Here is a 24,729-nt window from a genome sequence, read left to right as displayed (position 1 = left end):
TTAAAAACGCAATCCCAATCGGTTTATTTTCTACGATTCAATTTAAAATCGTATTTTTTTTATCTACGAAATCGCAATACCAAAAGCACCATAAATATAATATTAACAAAACTAATTTATTATCGAAGGATTTATATATTCTACATTTAGTGGAAGACAATGAAAAAAATAAAAAAATCTTTCATTTATTCCCACGCAGGTGAAGCTTGAATTACGTGCTGATATTTCGAGTTCAACATATGATAAAAGTTGCAACATATATATGATAAAGTTCTTAAAAGAATGAAACAATGGGCACTTAATCTATTTTATTTACAAAATTGTATCTTAAGGACCTTAATTAGGGCTGTATTCGAGGTACATTTTAAATGCAATTTATTCAAAAATTGCATGTAAAAACACGGTACGGTGTATAAAAAATTCTGTATTAATTCAATAATTTTGAGGTACACTAGCTTACTTATCACAGGGCAATTTTGAATAAAAATATTTTTGTTTTTTAATAAGTAGGCTAGGATTCCAAACTATGGCCTTAATCAGCATATTAAGACCATTTTGAGACAACGTCCCAATGACATTACTTGAACAGGAAGTTTCCTCTACTCGAATTGCAGGTGAAGTGATTCCAAGTGGACTTATCTCTTTCATATAAATTCTTAATGGCTCTTAGCTTTAGATAGAAATGATACAGTGTTAAATCACCGCTTGTTTTAAAATCTTAAGCGGATAAGACGAGATAAATTTAATGTGTGGGCTAAAAATCGATTTTAATAGGTGAGACCCAACACGTGAAATATCAAAAAGAGATGTATTTGTTGTCTTATATATGTTAATTAAAACGAGAGGTGAATTCATAATGGAGTCAGAGTTCAGACTCATAATTAACCTCAACTCTGAAACTATGTTAAATCACTGCTTGTTATAAAAGCTTAAACTAATAAGAAAAAAAAAATTTAATAATTTAATCAACACTTTAATACGCATGTGCCAAAAGTATCACACTATGTGTAATGACCTCGATTCTAGGCTAGAGGAATACTTAGGCCTAACCTTGATATATGATCAGCTTAGAGTTGTTTAGGCCCATTAGCATGATTGATTTATCTTAGTTAAATGGATCAAAACAACCGTAAACTTATTCAATATATATAAATTTTGATTTAAAGGAATTATCTTAATTGGCTTAATGGTTTAGTATGGTTTAATCATGATCAGTATATCACCCTAGCCGTCCACGTGTATAGATATACAAATTTCAATTTCGAAAACTTTTTAACTTTAATTCTTTTGTTATGAATCTAGCCATGAATAATTGAATATATATATATATATATATATATATATATATATATATATATATATATATATATATATATATATATATATATAGATCCATATTTATGCTAAATCAAATAAGGAATCAATAATTAATGTGTAGTTACCCATTTTGGAAAGCCTTTATTTCAAAGTCCACTAAGCATAAAATATTATTGCCAGATTTTAGTGCTATATTTTGTCTAGCATGCATGCAACCGACGGATCAAGATCCCTAAAATTTCATTAAAATTGTAGATTTTCAAATTATGTTAATTTAGGTCGTTTAATGCAACAATGGGCATAAAAAAAAAAATGATACTTATGAAAAATGTGACATGTCAACAATGAGAATTGAATATATTTTTATCAGGTTCTTACACTCTATGTCGTAAGAAACTGTCTTTTGGTTTTTTTTTTGGTTTTTTTGTTGTTTTTTGTTTTTGTTTGAAGAAATGATAACATATATCATTGAACAATGGAAAAATCTTAGGCTCAGCAATTACAATACTCTGAATAAAGAAATGACACTCCTCTGTCCATACTTGATATAATAACTGTGATAAAGCTACCTTGGCTATTCGATGAGCCACTTTGTTGGCTTCTCGTCAAATATGCCGCATCATGAAAGGCATAACTATTAAGCTTAGTCTTGATATCGTCCAACAATTGCTTGAAGCCCTGCCAACAGTGGAAACTTGTCACAAAGCCGAAACGACAATCAAAGAATCACCTTTAAATATTGCTCTTTGAAACCCAATAAACAATAAGCCTCTCTTCAAAAGTGAATAAAAAGCTTTTTGGATATATATATATATATAATATGCAACATTTTTGACATCATTCAATGTAAAAAATGGTCTGGATTCATAGAATTTGAGAATCTAAATTTTTTTATAAAATTGTAGAGAATCCTAATTCGTAACAGGTTTGGTTTAATATTTAAATTGGGAAATTTCATGAAGAGTTACTACTCAAGGCAGGGCATCGACAGTCTATCCCATAAGCAAAAGCTGTCGAGTATGACCAGGCTTGGCAATCGTTGAATGAGGTTGAACGTAAAATCGACACCCTTGAAACATAAGCCAAGCACTTGGAAACTCTTCGTGATGAACTCCTAGCTCTGGTGCACAAATCGTGAGAAATAGTGGAAGCAGTTGAAGCTTGGTTACGCTTGTTAGAGTATATCAAGAGATTAAGAATCAAAGTTATAGTCGAAGACTATCACTTACCCACAATTGAAGACTGTTATCTAATTACAGTTGAAGATTATCACAGTATCACCTAGTAACAGTTGAAGGGGCTTTTTGCTGGAATTTGTTTGTATAATCTGGCAACTTTTTGCTATTTCCATGTGGGCATCATTCTTTTTATTTTTGGCATCAATTTATTATACCAAGTGTAATTTGTATTTTTTTATATTTTTAAATGTAACCTAAATTTAATACTAATGATGATTTGATGATCCACACGCATGACACAAGGCCACATTAGCTTTGGTCATACAAAGAGCACAATAAATAAAAATAATAATATCAATATATTAATTTAGTATTAACTAATATATTAAGTTATTAAGTAGTTAGTTAATATATATTAATCGGCCCAATCCATGACCCCCTGAACTATTCGGCCCAAGATTCAAATCTGGTTTTTCGGGTTTGACCTGATGACTAGGGTTTCCTTTTGGGCCCAAACCGGCCCAATCCACGACCAGTCCAGCGTGTTCCAAGCCGAAGTCTCCCTAATGATTTGTTGCCCAAGAAAAATGTATGGAATTGGATGTTTTGGTGTCCCCAGAACTCATGGAATTATCCTTTGGGGCCCAAACCATCCACGACCCCCTGGACCATTCGGCCCAATATTCAAACCCAGTTTTAAAGGTTCAACCTGATGACTCGGGTTTCCTTTGGGCCAACATAATAATAATAATTATAATAATTATTATTATTGATTATTTTCTCTTCTCTTCTTCTCCCTCAACCTCCCCACAAAATTTGGACAACTCAAAAAGGGATTACGGGTTCTTCCATTAAATTCCCCAAAACCCTAAACAATTTGCAAATCAATGATTCACAATAAGTAACGGACAATGTGCACTACTCATCTTCTTAATATGAGATCGGAGTGTTACAGATTCAGTGTAATATTCTTACCCTATTGTGTTGCAATAGGACATAATTGTGTGAGTGTAAGGAAAGATCTAGAATTGGATCATCTTTAGTTGAGAAGAATTGAACTCAACTGGAATGAATATGTTGCTAAGGATCCCACCTATTCGGGTCATAAGATGAAGTAAAAATCTTGTAGGAGTTCCTCAAGCCATTGCTGTCGGTCTAAGAAGGTACATAGCAAATCCATATTATAATTTGTTCCTGCATGTCAAAACAATTAAAGGAGACCATCTCATAGTGCGGCAACCCTAGCCTAAAAATGATTTCTGGTTAAGGCTAATCCTTTACTTAATTCATATTTTACTAGTAACTACTTGTGATGATTTTTCTCATTGTTAAATATAGGGATAATTACACCATTAGTTCCAGTGGCAGGGGGCGGCAAGCGGCCACCCCTTTTCTATATATATTTTTTTAAAAGTTTTATTTATGGGATAGTTTTTAAGTTCTATTTTAATAGATTTATTAATATCGACACGTGTCGTAATCTTATTGGTACTGACATGGCGCCTAACAGAATTTGTCTAATTGTGGGGCTCTCCCTCATGTGAGAGGGTGTTGTGTCCATGTTGTGTGAATGTTGTGCAGCAATCAAACCCCATTTTTTAATAGAATTTGACTCCAGTGAGTAATTTGTAAATTAAGCCAATTACAAGGATCTTTGAATTAATTTTGATGCCAGATAGAGTGATTTATAATTTAGGCCAACTACAATGTCCAATTGTGCAATTATTCCTTATATATATACACACATTGAGTTCTAAAATCCAATTAGGATGTCAGTAGAGAGAAGAAGAACAAGAAGTGGAGAAAAGAGAAGAAAATCTTTGTGCTTCAATTGTTGATTTGTTTTTTCCTATCTTGTGGTTCATGATGCAATTTCAATACCTTAATTAGTTTTTTTATTTTTTTTATTTTTTAATTAGGATAGAAGATACCGGAGGATTTATTTGTATTTTTTAAATTTAGCATGTTAAACTGAAATGTATTAACATATATTTTTAAAATAGATTTTTTTTTTTAAATTTTTCGTGCATTTGTAATAAAAAAAAAATTCACCAACCTAGTGTCTAGTCTATACCCAAGAGTGATATATAAAAAATTTAATTGTAATTTTAAGAGTCACATCAATTTTGGGGGATAAAAGGAGGATAAGGGGATGATGTGTAGCATTATTCATTATCTATTCTCTCAAAAAAAAAAAAAAAAAAAAAAAAAAAAAAAAAAAAAAAAGGAAAAAGAAAAAAGAAGAAAAAACCTGGTATAAAAGTTTAGTCCTTGACAAAACAATTTGTACGTATATTAATTTTCACAATTGCGCCGCCGTCACTCGTGTGAATCTGCCGATTGGGACAAAGATCTTCTTCTCTTTTCTCCTCTTCCTCTTCTTCGCTCTACCGACGTTTGAACGTCTGACATGTACAAGCAACACCTCCCACCGCCCAACGTGGTAGGGAAAAGGTTGGTCTTTTCTTTCTTTAACCCTTTTTTTGAAGGATCTGTTTATTTTCTTTTCCAATTTTATTATTAGCGTGATTGATTGTTGCGAGATTTTTTTTTTTTCCTTTTCTTTTTCTCAATTCATTTCCTGCTATTTATGCTCCGTTTATTTAGGCTTTAAATATTTTCTCAATTTTTTGGTGTTTGGAGCAAACGAAAATAATGGTCAATGGAACCGTAAAAGCCTCTTTAATTTTTGGAAAACTTAAATCTTTTTTTAGATTTAAACTCTTTATTCTTGTACGCACGTTTGTGAAAATTCGCTACCGCCGGACATTGGAGTTTGTTGGTAGCCTGAATTTACCGTTGAAGGTCCCCAAATTTTGGTATCCGATTATTGAAATCTGGGGGCACTAGTCGGATTTCGGCAAAATAGGCTGAAATTCTACCGATGTCGAAATTTGAAAATTTCTGTCAGAATCCAGTGACGTCTGGCACCGTCACTGGATTTCGATCAGTTTGGCCAGAATCCGGCTATACTGTGCTAGATTCCGGCCAGTTTTGCCTGAATTTGACCATTTGTGCTGGATTCCGACCAGTACTGTGCCAGATTCCAGCAAAATTGGTCGGAATCTGGCCATTTCCATCGGATTTCGACCTTTAAACCGGAATCTGGCAACAATAGCCAGAATTTGGTGAAAGTGGCCAGAATCCTGCCGGCTAGTGACGAAATCTCGTCACCGGTGATTTTTCACAGTTGGGTGATTTTTTCGTACGAGTCAAACACCGGAAACTATTTTTAGAGAGAAAAATGATTTATTTGAAAATATTTTATGACGGAAAACATTTGACGTGAAAACAAATGGAGCATTAGTTTAAAATGAAACTTTTTGTCTACGAAGTCGCAATCCTTTAACGCACCATTAAACATAAAACTTTTATTTATGATAATCCAATAAAAAAGCAAAAAAAAAAAAAAAAAAAAAAAATTGGTGTTAATGTTACTATATTAGTTAAATTAAAATTCATAAATTTGTTTCTGTGTGGTAAGAAAAAGGCATTGAACAACTTATGACCAAAACAAACGGTGTTGTTGTGCAGGGGAAGCTGTAATCGTACTAGGAGGTTGCTGGTTTGGAATGCTTTGAACCAACCCTTATGGAGCACAAAATCGACCGACTTTATGGATTGCCGGAACTCGTTCTGGAGCGTATTCTATCGTTCATCCCCTTGAAAAAAATTCTTCAACTCACTACATTGTCAAAGAGATGGCAAAACGTCTGGTTTTTATTCCCTATTCTGGAAATTAATGAAGATGTGGTTCGGTCAGAGGATTTCAATTCTTTTGTGGAGAAGAGTCTACTGAGTTGCTACAGGCAAAAGCTAAGCTTGGACAAATTTGAGCTTATAATGAACATTGATGAATCGTACCACACTCTCATGAACCGTTGGATCGGGGATGCAATTGAAATCAATGTCAAAGAGTTGAATCTCTACATCCATTTGTATCCACACAAATACTATCTGCAGGTGCCAGATAGTGTTGTGGCTGCAAAATCAATAACTGAGTTGAGGTTGTGGGGGTGCAAATTCGAGCCATTTCACAGAGACATTGACTTGCCCTGCTTGAAAAGCTTGGTTCTGGTTGAAGCTTTGATGGACGACCAAATCCTCCAAACTCTAATTGCTGGCTGTGCCCTGTTGTAGAAGAGATAATCCTCAAACAATGTGATGGGTTGAAGAACATACATGTCTCTGGTCTTCCTAAACTGACGGCCATTGAGGTGATTTCTAAACGTGTGATCGAGAGCATTGAGATTGAAGCATCAAAGCTTGAATCTTTACGCATCTATCTCACGACACCATGCCAAATCACCCTACTGCCGTGTGAAAATCTAAAGAAGTTAAGAGTTGCATTCGGCCAATGTGACAGACGAATGGTTGCAGGATTTTCTTCCTCAACACCTACTCATTGAGAGCTTGGGCCTACATAGTTGTAATATGTTGAAAATGATTAAGATTTCAAGTGATCGCATCAAGAGTTTAGCCTTTCATCATTGCCTAGATCTGATTGAAGTTGGAATTGTTACTCCTAATTTGCAAAAACTCGAGTATTATGGTGGTGTTAACATTGTATCGGGAGTTAATTAGTTTCTTTTATTTGATTAATCTCTTCATGAATAATATTGTTTGGTTCTTCCTTTTGATTGGCTTCCTGAGTTTTCAAATCCAAATCAAGTACTATAATATAGTTAACTACATTAATGTTGGTAATCCAAAATTTCTGTCTTTTTCTTTTATTAATTTCGAATCTTTTGAGAATAACTATAGAAATAATATTCAAATCTTATGCAGCCTATAAAGTTTTTAGTAGGTCCGTCCTATAAACTCGAAGATTTTAATTTACGACCACCTAATTATATATTTTAGTTTAAAGAGTTGTATATAAGCCAGTCTCCTATTTTCACATTTTAGGGTAATTCTTATATCATCATGTTCATGATCTTGTTCCGCATATTATTCTTTATTAATTAATCAAATATTGTTGTTGTCGTTGTATGAACGGTATAATTGTTCCTCCATTTAATTTTAAATATATGTATTAATTAATATCAATATTAGAGAGCTTCCAATTTTTTTTTTTTTTAAAAAGACATGTATTGCTTAAATGTGATAAATATTTTGAGCTTTAGAGAATGTGTATATGAAAAGATTATAAAAAGGCATATTTTAGAGAATGCATATTTTTTTTTGAGAGTGTCTACGTTATTTACTTTTTAATCGTTTATAGAATATTTTGACTTGATTTTGTTGGTATTTATTTTTACTTTAAATAGATATTAAAGAAGATGGAATGTTTTGCAAGATTTAGCCAAGCACTCACCAACTTGTCATACAATATAAATTTGTAATGTTTTAGGGCATATTTGGGTAACAATTTTTTTATTATTATATTTCATTATTTTTTAAAAACATGTTTGAGTATTTTTTTATTTAATTCTACTCAGATTTTATCCAACTTTTTTTAATTTTGTCCCAAATTTTCTAAGCTATCCAAACATAATTTCAAAAAAACAAATTTTCTCAGTATCTGCCCCAAGTGACAGATCCTAGCATGGCTGAGGTAGTTGCACTATGAAAGGCGGTTCGGTTTTGTGGTGAGATGGGCTTTACACGGGTGGTTTTTGAGGGGGACGCTCTACTAATTGTGGAGGCTATGGGTTCGGGAAGTCCTTCTTGGAGAAATTTTGAGCAACTCATTGAGGATACTCGTATTGTTCTTCAAGATTTCCAAGCTTATGAAGTCCTTCATGTTAAGCGGCAGGCAAACCAGGCTACCCATGTCTTAGCTACTTTGGCTTTGTCTCATTTGATTGATTTTGTTTGGCAAGGGGAATGTCCTGTGCTGATTTCTCCAATTGTATTTGCGGAAAAAGCTTTGCTTTGATTACTGGATATCCAAACTTTCATATATATATATATATATAGTATACCCAAACAAACCCTAAAGAATGCTATATATCACTTCATTATCTTCTATCCTTACAGCATGCTTTGCTTTGATTACTGGATATCCAAACTTTCACATATATATATAGTACACCCAAACAAACCCTAAAGAATGCTATATATCACTTCATTATCTTCTATCCTTACAGCATATGTGGTGTGGATTCCAGTAACGTTTTATGGAAGACCACGTCTCATAAAGTTTTAAAGAATATAATATAATAGGGTGATGTATAAGATTGGTGTAATTAGAATGATAGGATGAAAAAAAATAAAAAATTAAAGAACAAATTAGAATGAAATGGGCTACCCTTTTAATATATATATATATATATATATACCAAATTACTCAAAGGTCTTCGTCTTCCTCCGTTCATCTCACAGAAACACTTTATCTCAGGCTATTAGGGATAAAATCAGCTCCGAGGACACATGGATCCTAACTTAGAGTCACCTCGGTGTTACATTTCGGACATTCATCATGACCCCGTGTAAGAAGATTGTCTCGGAATGATTACACCTCGGACTTACCAAACTCAGCAACAGTGCGATAATATTCCGAGATCTCCTAGTCTGATCGGATATTTACGCCTCTGAGGATTGGTCAAAGCACACTACAATAGTCTTAGAGGTATCTTCTTGAACTAGATTAATAAGTGATTAAGTATTAACAGAACACTAGCATGAGAAAATCCCTAAAGTTGGAATGCTACACGGTGTGATAAGGCCCACATCCCAGAAGCCTAGAAGCTAATCTTTATCCCATATTTAATGGGATAAGACCGCAAATGATACGAAACTAGGATTGAAGAGGCAAAGTGCTATCCAATCTGGACTCTATTGCCTTATTCAAATTTCCTGAAGATAAGGCTAAGACTCGAGCAAACTAGGACTCAAACTCCTAGTCCAATTAGGCTTCAAGAGTTCCAGTAGGTCTGTAAATACAAGCCTATAAATAAGACCGCGACGCTAGGTAATGGGACGCATCTTTTGAGCTTTGAGATTGCAAATACTCTCCAGAGAATTTTAACTAACTTAGGCATCGGAGTGGGCGTAGTCGGCACCCCTGACAAGTCGTTTACTATTTTTTGAAGGTTACAAGGAGAATCAATTCATCACAGGGGAGGAATACATGACGAATCATAATGTGACACGTCACCATACTGAAAACTGTACCAACAGTTTGGCGCCGTCTGTGGGAACGACATATCAAAAATAAATCCGCAATGGTGACTACGCGACGGTCTATCACGGTTCAAGACAACGCCTATGAAGAAGCACGACGTCCTAATCCGGGTCGAGACGATGCTCGTGAAGAAGCAGAGTCTGCCGGTCCAGAGGATAGGATAGCCCAGTTAAGCCAACAATTGGCTCAGGCATTGAAGAATGTAAAGGACCTGTTGGCTCAGAATGCCTTGTTGCACGCAGCTCGGACGCCACCACCAATACCACATTTGGAGCGAGAGGAACATATTCCCTAGGCAGAGGCACGAATTGAACACCCAGAAGGATCATGGGAAAGAGTCGAGCCACGGGTCGAAAACAATGTTATGCCTGCAAATCCGGCTCTACCTCAGCAAACGGAGGCAGAGAAAAGGTTGCAGCAGATGGTACTGGACTTGGGTGCAAAGTATGATGCACTATCAAGAACTATGGATCAGAAATGCGATGGGAAAGAGTCTCTTGTGGACAACCTCTTCCAAAGCAGGGATTCCATATTCACTGATGAAGTGTCTAACTTCGACTTGCCTAGAAGATTCAAGGTACCCGATATTTTCGTTTTTTCAGGTAGTGAAGACCTAGTCGAGCACTTGGATAATTTCTGAGCTCACATGTCTCTACACAAGACACCTGACGCTGTGGCGTGCCGAGCTTTTCCCTTCACCTTGTCAGAAAAGGCCCTAGACTGGCTCAGGAACCTTCTCCCGAAATAGATTGATAATTTCGATACCCTTGGTAGGAAGTTCCTGGCCCAGTTTGTGTTCGAGAGAACCAGGAGGAAACCCCGAGGGTATCTACTCTCCGTGCGACAGGGGCCAAACGAATCTCTGAAAGATTATTTATGGAGGTTCAACCAGGAGAAGTTGGAGACAGAAAGCGCGTCAGACGATTTCATTTACGGTGCAATTTTTCAAGGACTGAAAAAAGACGGACCACTGATGGCTGATTTGGCGTTGGAACCACCGAAGGATCTTCATACCTTTATGGTCAAAGTGGACAGGTATATTAATCAGGAGGAAACTCTCCGAGCCCTTCTCGGTGATTCTCAGCAACAGCAACCTTCCACCGAGAAACCCAAGAAAAATAAGAAGCCCGGGGCCACACAGGATGACAGTCACGGGGAACACAAGAAGATAAAGAGGAATTTCGGAGATTACAAGTGGACTCCATTGAATGCCTCTCTCACCGAGGTGCTTATGGAACTCAAAAAAATCCACACTACCAGAGGCCGACGCCCATCCCAGGAAATCCGCCTCCACGCTTGGCTCACAAATACTGCGCCTTCCATGATTCATACGGTCATCTGACCAAGCAGTGTGTATCCCTGAGGCAATTGATTGAGAAGTTCATTGAAAATGGTAAGTTAGTTCTATTTCTCGTTGATGAGAGAAATCAACAGCGGCAGGATCGAGACCAATATCCGCCTAGAAACGAAAGAAGAAACTATCAACCGAGGCGGGAAGAAAGAAGAGGTAGGAGTAGAGAACCAGTACCTCGGCCTTAAGAAGAAGAAAGAAGGGAAATAAGGGAAAGAAGTAGGAGTAGGGCCCGACAAGTGCAGCAGGACAACCTTCCCATCATTCACACCATCTCGGAAGGATTTGGAGGCGAAGGAGAGTCCAGCTCAGCTCGGAAGGCTTATGCCAGGCAGCTGGACAATTTCGAAGTGTATTCGGTCCAAAAGCCCCCCAAGTCCCGAAAATATGATCCTATGATTGTAGGGTTTTCGGAAGATGATTATGCTAGAGTTTCTCTCCCGCACACAGATGCCCTTGTGGTCTCACTAACAATAGCAAATCATTAGACTCGGCGGATCCTTGTTGACACAGGGAGCTTGGCTAATATCCTGTTTAAGTCAGCCTTTGACTACATGGGAGTCCCGCGGGAAAGGGTGGTCCCGGTCTCATGCCACTTATTGGGTTTCGCTGGAGAGAAGGTGTTGCCCCTCGGATCTATTGAGCTTCCAGTTACGGCAGGGACTTATCCGAGACAAAAGGTCATCATGGTAAGATTTCTAATAGTTTACAGAACTTCGGCCTACAACGCCATCATCGGAAGGACAACCTTTAATGATTTAAAAGCTGTCACCTCGACACCACATCTCAGTATGAAGTTCCCGACAGAAGAGGGAGTTGGGGTAGTAAAGGGAGATCAGAAGGAGGCTAGACGTTGCTACAACTTGTCCTAAAAAACACTCCGAGGTAGTACAATTTGGGAGAGAAAGCTAAGGAGGACGGGAAATAGCAATCATTGTTGGGGGAGCCTATGGAGGAATTTGAAATGGGTGATCCTAAGAAGTAAGAAGAGCATTCACGTAGATTCCTAACTCCCCCAACGTGTGAAGGAAGATCTGGTGGCATTCTTGAGGCGCAATAGTGATGTATTTGCCTGGAACCACGAAGATATGCTAGGGATTGATCCCTCGGTTATTGTCCATAAGCTGAATGTGGACTCGAATCGTCGACCGGTGAAATAGAGAAGACGAACTTTCGCCGCTGAACGAAATCAAGCTATTGCAGAAGAAGTAGAGAAGCTGTTAAAAGCCGGATTTATCCGAGAGGTGGATTACCCCGAGTGGCTGGCCAATGTGGTGCTGGTAAAAAAGTCTAATGGCAAGTGGAGAATGTGTGTGGACTTTACTGACTTGAATAAGGCGTGCCCGAAGGATAGTTTTCCCTTGCCTCGGATTGATCTATTGGTGGACTCAACATCCGGGCATGAGCTTCTAAGCTTTATGGATGCTTTCTCGGGATACAACCAGATCTACATGGAAGGAGCAGATCAAGAAAAGACTTCTTTCATCACAGACCGAGGACTCTACTGTTATAAGATGATGCCCTTCGGTTTGAAGAATGCAGGAGCCATCTATCAGCGAATGGTGAACATGATGTTTCAGAGTCAAATTGGCAGAAACGTCAAGGTCTACGTAGATGACATGTTGGTTAAAAGTATCCAGGCAACCAAACACATAGAAGACCTCTGAGAAACTTTACAGACAAGGAAATACAAGATGAAGCTTAACCCTACAAAGTGTGCCTTCAGAGTTTCTTCAGGAAAATTTTTGGAATTCATGGTATCACAGAGGGGTATCGAAGCAAATCCAAAGAAGGTCAAAGCTATCCTCGAGATGGAGGCACCGAGAACAACAAAACAACTCCAGCAGTTAACAGGAAGAATTACGGCCTTGAACCGATTCATTTCACGGTCAACAGATAAGTGCCTTCCCTTCTTTAAAATTTTGAGAAAAGCTTTTACGTGGAGTGAGGAATGTGAGGAAGCTTTCGGAAAGTTGAAGGAATACTTAACGAACCCTTCACTGTTAAGCCGCCCAACCGAGGGAGAAATACTCTATCTATATTTGGCAGTATCTCCCTCAGCGGTAAGCTCGGCCCTAGTTAGAGAAGATGCAAGAATTCAAAAACTGGTTTACTTTACAAGTAAAGTGAAAAATGAAATTGACTTCTAAAGTAAATAGCAAGTGTGTGCTTAAAGTGTTAACAAAAATAAACAATGCGGAAAATAAACAACACAAGAATTTTTGTTAACGAAGTGGAAACTCAAGATAAGAAAAACCACTCCGGGGCAGCCAAACCCAGGAATTCTACTATTTAGAAGACAAAGCTAGATACAGATAGTAGCACTCACATATACCTAATGCAGTGGTCGTACCTTGCTCTTTAACGTGTAACCCAACACGAACGCCTCCCAACCAGGTCTTCTACCTGAAGGGGTCTTCAATGGAATCCTTTACCTTAAGGCCGACCCCTATGATAGAATTCAGTTGTAGCACAACAACAGCACACTTGCAATGGCTTGAGAGATAAATTAGCTTCAATAATCTCACAAATAACTCTTTAAGCTCTGATGGAATTCAACACCGAATTCTTGCAGCTCTAAGTGCCGAGAGGCCTCTATTTATAGGCTGGGGGCTCAAATGAGCGTCAGGCAAAATATAGCTAGGCGCCGTCCAGACGGTGGTCATGGACGTCCGGACGGACAATTGTGCGACAGGATTTTCTGAAAAATTCGCTGAGAAATCTTTCATGTTTAAGATCCTCGTTTGGACGGGATGGGACATCGTCCGGACGATCACACGTCTGCTGCAAGTAATTTCCATATAAGGCTTCGAGCGTCCGGACCATGGGGGATGAACGTTCGGACGGTTGATCTTCAACACGAAATTTCCATATCTGAAGAGCGCAAGTCCGGACCATGGTAGGCAGTTGCCCGGACGGTTGAAGTCGAATCGGCAATTTCCTTATTTGTTGAATGCGCGTCCGGACCAATGCTGACTGACGTCCGGACTGAGTGTATTTGAATTACGATTCTTGCCTTAAGGAGACGCGCGTCCGGACGGGATACCACATCGTCTGGACGGTTGAATCAATCTTCCCATGTTTGAACTTGGAAAGAATCTGAAGCTGGTCGAGTACTGAGAGGCGTCCGGACGGGCTGCTGAGTCGTCCGGACGGATGCAAGCTGAATAGAAACTTCTCGACATAGTGGAGGGTTCGGACGGAAATGCGCATCGTCCGAACGGATGATGCTTGGTCTGTCTGGCGTCCGGACGGTATGGCACGTCGTCTAGACGGATGGAACAGTGGACAGATGAGCGTCCGGACGGGATGACACATCGTCCGGACGGTTGACAGGGAACCGAAATTCTTCTGACTTGCAAGCAGTGCAGAGTCTTCTGAAGCACTTCTGAATATTGGAATCCCTGTGATAAAGCATCTTTACAAACAAGTGTTTTTGTCCAAAACAGAATGAGGCCAAAAACTAACAAACTCCCCATTTGGCCATTCTGGGACAAAAACACTTGACCGGTTTGGAAATACATTCTCAGTCCAAATTAAAAATTACTCCCCATTTTTGTCACAAAGGGACAAAGGGTAAAATAGAGTAATAAAAACACCAACTATAATAAAAATTACTCCCCCTAACGGTCTCAGAAAGACCTGGGTAAACAGAGTAATATAAGTCAAAATGTTTAATATAAGTAAAATGTCTCAAACAAAAAGACAACAAAACAAAGCAAGAGGGAAAAAAAACAAAATCAAACATCCTCAGGCAAGGGTGCAGTCCTAGCTGCATCATCCTCATCATCATTATTGTTAGGATGATGATACTTCAGGCACTCCTGAAGGTCCAGCTGGTTTTGCTCTACACGCAGGTTGATGGAGTGTATCTCCTGCTGCATGGAGGACATAGTTACCTGCATAACGCTCATCCCCCCCTGAATGGCAGCAAGGGCCTCCATGATCTGTGAATAGGTGACCTCCGACTCAGATGGCGGGACGGTCTGGGAGGATAAAGACATATCCGGAAAAGCAACAGGCATGGTAGCAGCTATGGGCACCTCATCATCGGAGTCATCCTTCCGCAGCTGCGCATTGGACTTCATCAACGTTTGCTTGCTGATGGGATGTTGGATCTTCATCTTCGGTTCGCCAGTGACATTGACTCCCGATTGAAGGATAATCTGAGTGAGCATGCAGCCAAAAGGGAGACCAGTATTGCTTTCATCATGGGCTTCCAACATAACACCCAGAATATGCTTGCACAGGCAGAAAGGCAAGCGAAGATGAATTGCATAGACAAATTGGGCCCGTTTTAGGAACAGATCACTGTGCCGAGCAACAGGCTAGATGTTCTGCTAAATGATCTTGGCCAGCATGCGGTGGGAGGGAGATAAGGCACCAATCCTGATAGTGGTAGGACGCTCCTCGCCTTGGGGAACATCATGGAAAAATTCCCTGAGATCATCCAGGGAAGGAGGGAGCACCACCTCATTGTATGGGCTGGCAGAAATCTCGAGCACCGGGACTTGGATGATGTGACTGATGACCTGAGGATCAATAGTGATGATATGACCTGCAACGGTGGACTGAAGCACCAATCCACGATCATTGTTCTACACCACTTCCAGGTTGGCGTAGAAGAGTTTTACCAGTCTGGTGTATACCATACAGGCACAGTTGTGCAGATATCCCCAATTGTACATCTGGATAATGGCATGAATGCTATCCAGAGGTGGCACCATGATATCAGAACGGATGACATTCCGCTCAGCAATGACTGTGTGGTCCATAGTCTTGGCCTAGAGTGCAGCCCTATCTTCCACAGTCCTCTGGCGGACCCTGCGCTGGGGACTACCTGTAGACATGATTCTGCACAAGAAACAAACAAGATTTGCAACAAAGATCCAAAATAATAGTCTTGTTAGGTCACAAAGAAAATTTGGGCAAAATAACAGCAGTAAAATGGACTAAAAAAATACCACAAAATCACCACAACCAGTCTCAACATAGCAGATATGCATCACATAATTTCAACACCATTCCTAAAAGAAAATATCTAACAGTTTAAAAATAAATAAATTGAAAAGAAAAAGACTAGAAAAATACCTGGAATGGGAGTGAGAATGCACAAAAAAAGACAAGCAGGGATGAGAAAAAAACTCCAAAAACTCAAATAAATTACTCACAAGATGCCAAAGAGAAGATTTTGTGGGGGTAAGAATGAAGTACGCGGCAACCAGGGGTATAAATAGCCTCTGTGGGGTCCCCGTCCGGACGGTGTATTAATGCTGTCCGAACGCGCGCTGCCTCGGAAAGGAGCAGACTGGTTGCGCGTGTCCGGACGATTTTACTAACCGTTCGCCCGATGGTGGCCGCTCATGTCCGGACGCAAACAGGTCCCGTCCGGACGAATGAGCTCCATCCCGTCCGTACTTCAAGAGAAAGCTGTCCGAACTACTGGTCCTCACCTGTCCGGACGCCAAGAGAGACCGTTCGGACGCTCCACATAGAAAAAGTAGAAAACTAAAAAATTTGCAGAATTCAATTTTTCTCATGTCAGTTTTCAGAACACGCATGTATAATCCACTGATAGCACAATCAGAGAGCATCTCAAAACTAAACAGAGATATAAAAGAGAGTTGAGATTTCAATTAGCACAAATATTTTCCTGGACATAGAAAATTCAAATAGACGACTCAACTCATACAATGCGTGTGTGTGTGAAGACTTAACCCATAAGCTATGACTTTCAATGACATGACAAAGAGCAACCAGATTCCCTAGATAAGAGAGAAAATTAGCGATAGATTAGCCAAAAGTCAAATCTTATAACTTACTAGCGCCTAGCCACCCTCATCTGATACACTCCCCTTGAGATGCAGCACTTAATAATTTTACTTGTACCATGAAGGACAAGGTAAATTTTACTTGCACATAGAGGGCAAGGCATATTGCAAATTCAGCACAAAAGCAGTGAATAGACAATTTAAAGCACAAAATTCATATGAATAACTGCTCGATTCTTATGGTGCTGCAGCCTAGAGAGAATGCCAGAGTTTTTAGGTTCTAGGTTCAACTAGCAAGTGGTCAATTTGGTCATCTTATCAAGAACCTCTTCTCTTATCCAGAATTTCTAGAAACAAAAAGTCAGAGAAGGAAAGATGTACCTTTATGGGAGTTGTGGATAGTGCACATTTTTCATCGCATGAGAAAAGAAGCTATCCTACTTTTACATATACAGGAGAACACGTGGCAGATATAGTCAAAAACTCTCAATTATATCTAAGCAAAGTAGATGAATGCTCACATAATTGAGATATCAGGTGAAAACACATACAATATCTAATAAGCCAAGAGAAAAAAAATATCCTGCAAATTCTCCCCAATTTTTATTTTTATTTATTTATTTATTTATTTATTTTTTTAATAAAAAATGCAATATGGAAATGACATCATATGCAAGGCAAGATCAAACCTGATGATGCCAGTACAGAAAAACAGTCGCTCGACCTGCTTTTTCTGTCTTCCCCAACAAGTACCTGCAAAATTCTCTCAAGAGAATTAGGGGCAAAAACACAACTGGTTCCTAGATTGCATAAGATATAACACGTAAGAAAAGCAATCAAACCTGATGCCATCGGATTAGGAACTAAATCCTAGGCATGAACACCCAAACCTGCTAGGTGCGTCTGTTTCCCCTCATGGGGTGGTTTCTCTTCTTGATCCAAGCCTGCCTTCCTGTGGGTGGTTACTGGTATGACGTCATCATCCACTCCATCATATTTTGCATCCAGATTGGTGGCTCATTGTGGTGTTGATCCGTTTCTACCTTTTGTGACCTTCTAAGGTGCTTGGCCGGTGCAAACCGCTTTTGAGGCCGCTGATCCTGAGATACTTGAACCCTAGGAGCATGAGACCAAGGTGCTTGATATTGATGAGCTTGATGCCTTGGTGCTTGTCTCCATGGTGCTTGATAAGGTGCCTGATGCCATGGAGTCTGATGCTAGGCCGCAGGTCTAGTGCCATGATGAGCTTGTTTGGGCACTTCTTTCTTGGCTTTGGCCTTTTGTGCTTTCAGAATGGAGCACTGAGGACGAACATGCCCACTTAGATAGCAGTGATGGCATATAAGAGGTCTTCTGATGGAATGAGGCTCCTGAGTGCCTGGAACATCATCGTTGACTTTGTCCTTCCCTTTATCTTCAACAATAGGAGGAGGCTTTGGGACTGCAGGTTTCAGAAACATAGTCTTTGAGGAAGAGGGAGCATCAGGAGAGGGAGCTACATACCCGAGATCGGTATTGTCAGTTGGGCTTTTCTGGATAGACAACATATGAGTCAGCTTCTCATCAGTGACTCTCTCTAGTTGGAGCTGCGTCTCTAGTAGCTTTTCCTTGAGCTCTTGAATTCAGAGCAGCAATGAACTCTTCTCAGTCTGAAGACTGTTCAGATCATAGAGGTGCTGCTTGCGACCTTCCCTCAGCTTCTCATACTCTCTGTAGAGTGTCTTGTAAGCCTCATTGAGCTCTTCTCCATTATCACTGTGCTCTGAGTAATAAGAGTCCTCTTCTTCAACGAACAGAGCCATAAAGGCTAGAAATTTCTCGGACTCTGGAGCTTCTTCTTCTGACTCATCACTAAGAGTCACATTGTAAGCTTTCCCTTTTCCCTTCTTAAGATTCCCGCAATTGGCCCGGATATGCCCAAAGCCTGAGCATTCAAAACATCGGGGTCCTTTGGGATCTTTCTTCTTTTCTTCCTCAGGTTCAGCTTCTCTGGGAGGTTTCTTTACTTTTTCAGAAAACTTCTTCTTGAACCAATCATCTTTCATCAGTCTTTTGAAATTTTTGGCTAACATAGCCACAGCTTTCTCTTCATCCTCAGAGTCATCTTCAGATGAGGCTTCTACTTTCTTCTTGGAAGCCTTCAGGGCAACGGTCTTCAATTTCTTGACCGAGGGCAGAGACAGCTCATATGTTTGAAGAGATCCCACCAGCTCTTCAATCTTCATCTCCTCAAGATCTTTGCTTTCTTCAATGGTGGTTACCTTGATCCTAAAACGCTCAGCAAAGATCTTAGAATCTTTCGGATGAGTTTTACATCCGAGATAGGCTTCCCAAGACTCACCATGGAGTTTCTTAGGTCACTCATCTTGGAGTAAAACTCTCCAAATGTCTCATCTTTTAACATCTTAATCTCTTCAAATTTTGAAATCAACATTTGAATTTTGGCAGATTTTACAAGTTTGGTGCCTTCATATGTTGTTTCCAAAATTTGCCATGCTTCCTTGGCTGATTAGCAGTTTGAAATTTTTGCGAATTCAGATGGTGAAAGTGCTTGGCACAGAGCATGGAGGAATTTATCATTGGAAAGCCGTGCGTTTTTCTGAGGGATTGCTTTGAGGGTTGCATCCGCTGGTTTAGTCCAACCAGTTTCAACAATATTCCAACAGTCAATAGATTTTAAAAAGAAATGCATCCGGGCTTTCCAATAGCCATAGTTCGTACCATCAAAGGCAGGAACAGAATTAAGAGTTTGAGACATATCAATAATATAGAAGTCAACAAAAATTAACACTCAAGAATTAAATCTACATAGAGTGTACCAAGCTCTGAACTTGGAAAGAATCTGAAGCTGGTCGAGTACTGAGAGGCGTCCGGACGGGCTGCTGAGTCGTCCAGACGGATGCAAGCTGGATAGAAACTTCTCAACACAGTGGAGGGTCTGGATGGAAATGCACGTCGTCTGGACGGATGATGCTTGGTCTATCTGGCGTCCGGGCAGTATGGCACGTCGTCCGGACGGATGGAAAAGTGGACAGATGAGCGTCCGGACGGGATGACACATCGTTCGGATGACTGACAGGGAACCGAAATTCTTCTGATTTGCAAGCAGTGCAGAGTCTTCTGAAGCACTTATGAATATTGGAATCCCTGTGATAAAACATCTTTACAAACAAGTGTTTTTGTCCAAAACAGAATGAGGCCAAAAACTAACATAAAACACTTCATGGGGCAGAAGAGAGATATCCTCGGATCGAGAAGTTGGCTGATGAGTCACAAATATTGTATATTTGGACCCCTTAATTTACATTAGTTAAACCTTTAGTTTTGTATTTTTTAATATCTTTTGCAAATTTTAGTGTTTTAGTTGTTTTTCAGGTAATGGGAAGAAAGAAGTCTCAATTTATATGGAATTGCAAATAATATTTTGTCCAATAAAAGACCATGTGCGGCACCACATATAGAAAACGAAATATTTTGACTTAACCAAGAAGAGTTCCAGCATGCAGCTCTTTACACACGTTATTAATTTTGATAAGGAAATAGCATGCACATGAAAGGCAGCACTTGGCCTTCAATTGGACAGATTTTTCTCCACAACAGTGCAGCACACGTGAGGCACCAAACCAGCAACTCATGCACACGTCATTCAGCTCCCAAACTGCATTGGACAGCAGCTGGGCAGCACGTGGAGGGCAGCACACTTCCATCTTCAAAGGCTGGCAGCACTACACACCATCATAGCAGAATTGCACACATGGAGATCACCGGCCAACACATTTATGCAGCTTCAAAGCTGTTGAACAGCAGCTCCACTCCCAAGCACCGAATGGACAAAGGGAAAAAGGAGGGCAGCACTTTGCACACTTGGACAGCACCAAGAGACAAGCTAACAGCAGCTCCCGACCAGCATGCAACTAGATGTCATCATTACACTTTTTTGTGGCTGGAAATTCAGCATGAAGCGGTTCATGATTGTGTTGAAAGCATGAAGCGGTGCGGCGGTAGCTATAGGTGAAAAACTTGTCTTTCAGTCATGCTCTTGAAAAGAGGTGTCCTAGATTCCAAGTTGATGAAGCGGTGAAATAGAAAATAAGCAATGATTACTTCTCATATTAGTTCAAGGCTAGCTTGGGCGGCTAGGCAGAATTTAATACACCTTTGGAGATGCTTTTTCTTGGAGATAAGAAGGAAATCTCTTCCTATGTAAAGGCTGGCAGCTTTCACGTAAAAAGGAGTAGTATAAAGGTGAGTTTTTAGTTTTGTAAAGGAGAGTGTCAATAGCTTAGTTTCTTTTGGAAGAAGTTTAGTTGTAGTTTTTTTTAAGAAAAAAAAGAACAAAGGACGTAAGAGCAATTCCAGCACCATTCTATCTTCAAATTTTCGGTGGACAGCAGTGTGGATGAACTGGGCTTCGACTCCAAATTATCAAAGGACCTCCATGTGTGGCTAAAGCTCTTCCTAGGGTTTTGATAAACCCTATCCAAGTATCAATGGCTTAATTGTGCTTTGTTCTTTGGGATATTTATTTTGGGCATCAATGATTGTATAACTATGAGGATTACATTTTTGTAATTGGTTTTAATGATTAATGCAATCTTGATAAATGTTTATCTTGTCTATGAGAAAGCTTTTTATTTTGATTGTACTCGAATTATATTTATTATTCAAAAGATGATAAATGTAATGGTTATGCAATTATATTATTTGAACATGCAACAAGAGGTTTTGATAGTTCATGCCTAGGATAGACAAATCATGCTACATTTTAGGTTAAAGTAATTTAGGTAGATGATTTGTACTAATCCTAAGATGAGCTATACTTAATCCTTGTCAGTTTGTAACCAAGTTAATGAATTTGATAGTCCATGCTTAACAAATATGGATTATACATATTTATTAATGATGGTATTTTCTTGACAATTTGTTGTGTGCTTGACACCCACACACAAATAATATCAGGCCTAGAATGAATATCCTATATTAATATGATAGTGATTGTTATGAGGATAACGGTGAAATCAATTCCCTAGTTTCCATTTCATAAAGTTCAATTTTAATTTATTTTTCAGTATTTAATTTTCTTTGTTAGTTTATAAATTAAAAATCACAAAAACAACATTTTTCTAAGGGATAAATTAGGATTGATTTTATTAAAGCTTGATATACGCAACCAATACAATCCTTGTGGATCGACACCCTCAATATAGACACTGTCCTACAGTGACTCGTGCTATTGCGAGTGGTATTATTATTATTGAAGTACAAAATAACCACATCACTGGCATTTGCTTTGGTTGTCTCGGCTCGGAGGTTGAGGCCGTATTTCCAGGCTCATGCTATCCTAGTTTTAACCGAGTATCCAATGAGGAAGGTTTTGTAAAAGTCCGATCTGTCACGCCCTTGTTTTGGGATATAAGGGGAAACGCGAACTTGAGTGCTAAAAACTTGTACATTTACAATATAGAGATTGCAAATTCCTATTTTATTAATATAGCCTATAATTAATTAATTACGAAGCCATAAACTCCAAAAAGGGATATACTATACAATAGTCGGTCCACAACGATCCATTTCTCTTAGTGAGGTCTGCACCTTTACAAGAAATAACTTCGTCTTACTGTGTCATCTGAAAAAAAAATTGGGGGAAAAGGGGTGAGTTTGACAACTCAGTAAGGTAAACACAACAAACAAGAGTATGATATTTTTCAGAAATTCTAAATAACTTCAAATAATTTAGCAGGTAAAGAAACAGTTAAATAACATGAAAATAGATCAAATGCAGCATGGTGCTTGAATCATTTATACAGTGTGTCAGTTTTACCCTCCACCGGCCCACTTCCGCTATTTAACCGTAAGCGGCACACGTTACTTTTGGCACGTCCACGAGGACCAATCCTGAAGGAACAAATTGCTCATCCTGTCGTCACAGAGAAGAGCTGACGGATTAGGAACTTCCCTAGGTGAAGCCCTCCCGACCGATAGCCCACACTTTTGGTGTGGTTGCCATGCTACCCATATGGATCCGGATCAAAACACGATGTAGCCGTGGGGTAAAACTTTGTGTGATATATGCACATATAATTACGATAATATCATCATTATCTGCTCACATGGAGCACATGCAACATATACGATATGATGCACAAATATAACTATAAAGAATTTCATGAAATCATTATATAGCACATATACATTCTGAGGTCCACAGTTTCATTATCTTAATTCACAATTCATACTTTGAAAGCTATAATCATATAATCACATGATTTCCCAATTACATTTGATAATAAGAGTAATATCATGACAGAATTTAAAGTGACAATCAATATAGAGAAATGAAGGAGTTTTAGGAAAATTCTCGACTTTTTCTTTTGAAAAGTTTTATTAAAATTTCGCTGGGGTTTTTAGGTAGTGTTTCCCTTACCTGGATTTTGCAATTAGCGTCGGGGTCGACCTTCTACCACAAAGATTTCCACAGAAATCTATCGGAAAAATCACCCAAAAATCGTAGGAAATCGCTTCCTACTTCACCGGATCCTCTCTTCCCGAAGACCCACCGAAACACGGCCTCCAAACACCGAAAATCACCTCTGACGCCAACCCACGGAAAAACCCAGCTCTGTCTCGTCGGAAATGCCCTGGTTCGGCCGAAAATCGCGCTACTGGACGATTTCCATTCGTCGGCTCTGCCTTAACGGATTTCGCGTCCTCCGGCCACCGGACGACGACCCAGAACCGGTCATCGTACCTCCTGCTCCTCCGGTGCTAACCCACCGGTTCTCTCCTCTCCCACTCCATGTTTCTGCCTCTCATCGGTCTCTCCCCCGAACTCACTCTCTCCCTGGCTCCCGATCTTTCTCTTTCTCTGCATCTCTCTCCCTCTCTCAACCGATCTCCCTCTTTTAGTATCTCTCTCCCTGTTTCACTCTTTCTCTCTCCCAATCTTCCCCTCTCGAATCCACTTTCTCCCTCTGTCTCACTGTGTCTCGGTGAAGAAAAAGAATAGAAGAAGAAAGAATGAAAAAGAAGAAGGAAGAAGACGAAGAGAAGAAGAAATAATAAAAGAGGAAGACAACCTGCTGTGCAAGTTGTTTTTTTTTTTTTTTTTTCAACTTGTTGATTAAGTCAAGCTTAAATTACTTAATAAGTTTTGTATTATTATTACAAAATTTAATTTATAAAAATATCTTAAGTTAATCTTTTAAATATTATTATTCTTAGATATTTCCATACAAAACTTAGTAATTAGTTTTGTAAGATTAGAGTCAAGTTCATTTTATTGCAAATATTATTAACCCAATAATATTATATCACTGACAACATTAATATAATATTGTGTCAATAATAATTAAAAACTGGGGCATTACACGATCTTTCTGGAAGATTAGTCAACTGAGCAATAGAACTCTGGCAGTTCGATATTGAGTTTCATCCTCGAACAACTATAAAGGGGCAGGTTCTAGCAGATTTTTTAGTGGAATTCTGCAATGTTCCCGAAGCGGAAGAACTTCCCGAAGAATCAACCTGGGTTGTGCATGTAGACGAATCCTCGGCACGAGGCAGAAGCGGGGTGGGAGTCATCCTTAGGAACCTCGAAGGCCAAGAGTTTGGTTTTGCTATAAAACTGGACTTTGTCACCACCAACAACGAAGCAGAATATGAAGCAGTGATAGCAGGATTGGCACTGTCTCGAGAGATGGGAGCAACAAACATTGAAATTCAAAGTGATTCTCAGGTAGTGGTGGGCCAGGTTCAAGGACAATTTGACACTCAAGAAGACCGAATGTCGAGATATCTGGAACATGTACGTCATTACCAATCTTATTTTGACAGGGTTGTTGTCACAAAGGTACCTTGTGAGGCAAATACGCAGGCAGATGAACTTTCAAAGATAGCTTCGGGAACAGAGGAGTAGATCGAGACCTCACAACGATAGATTATTATTCTGACCGAGCCGTCCATAACCCCGGAGATTAACATTAT

At 39.2% G+C, this 24,729-nt stretch overlaps 1 protein-coding gene across 1 annotated transcript; it reads left to right on the top strand.

The window, feature by feature from the left end:
• The first annotated feature begins 6,086 nt into the window (after window positions 1-6,086).
• On the top strand, window positions 6,087-6,635 carry LOC133866290 (FBD-associated F-box protein At5g22730-like). Its single transcript, XM_062302818.1, has one exon. The coding sequence runs from the start codon at window positions 6,087-6,089 to the stop codon at window positions 6,633-6,635; it is 549 nt and encodes a 182-aa protein (XP_062158802.1).
• The last annotated feature ends 18,094 nt before the right edge of the window (window positions 6,636-24,729 follow it).

This window comes from Alnus glutinosa, chromosome 4 (assembly GCF_958979055.1).
Source record: "Alnus glutinosa chromosome 4, dhAlnGlut1.1, whole genome shotgun sequence".
In the NCBI taxonomy this organism is placed as follows: domain Eukaryota; kingdom Viridiplantae; phylum Streptophyta; class Magnoliopsida; order Fagales; family Betulaceae; genus Alnus; species Alnus glutinosa.
Note: the sequence above shows the minus strand (reverse complement) of the source record. Positions and strands in the feature narration are given on the sequence as shown.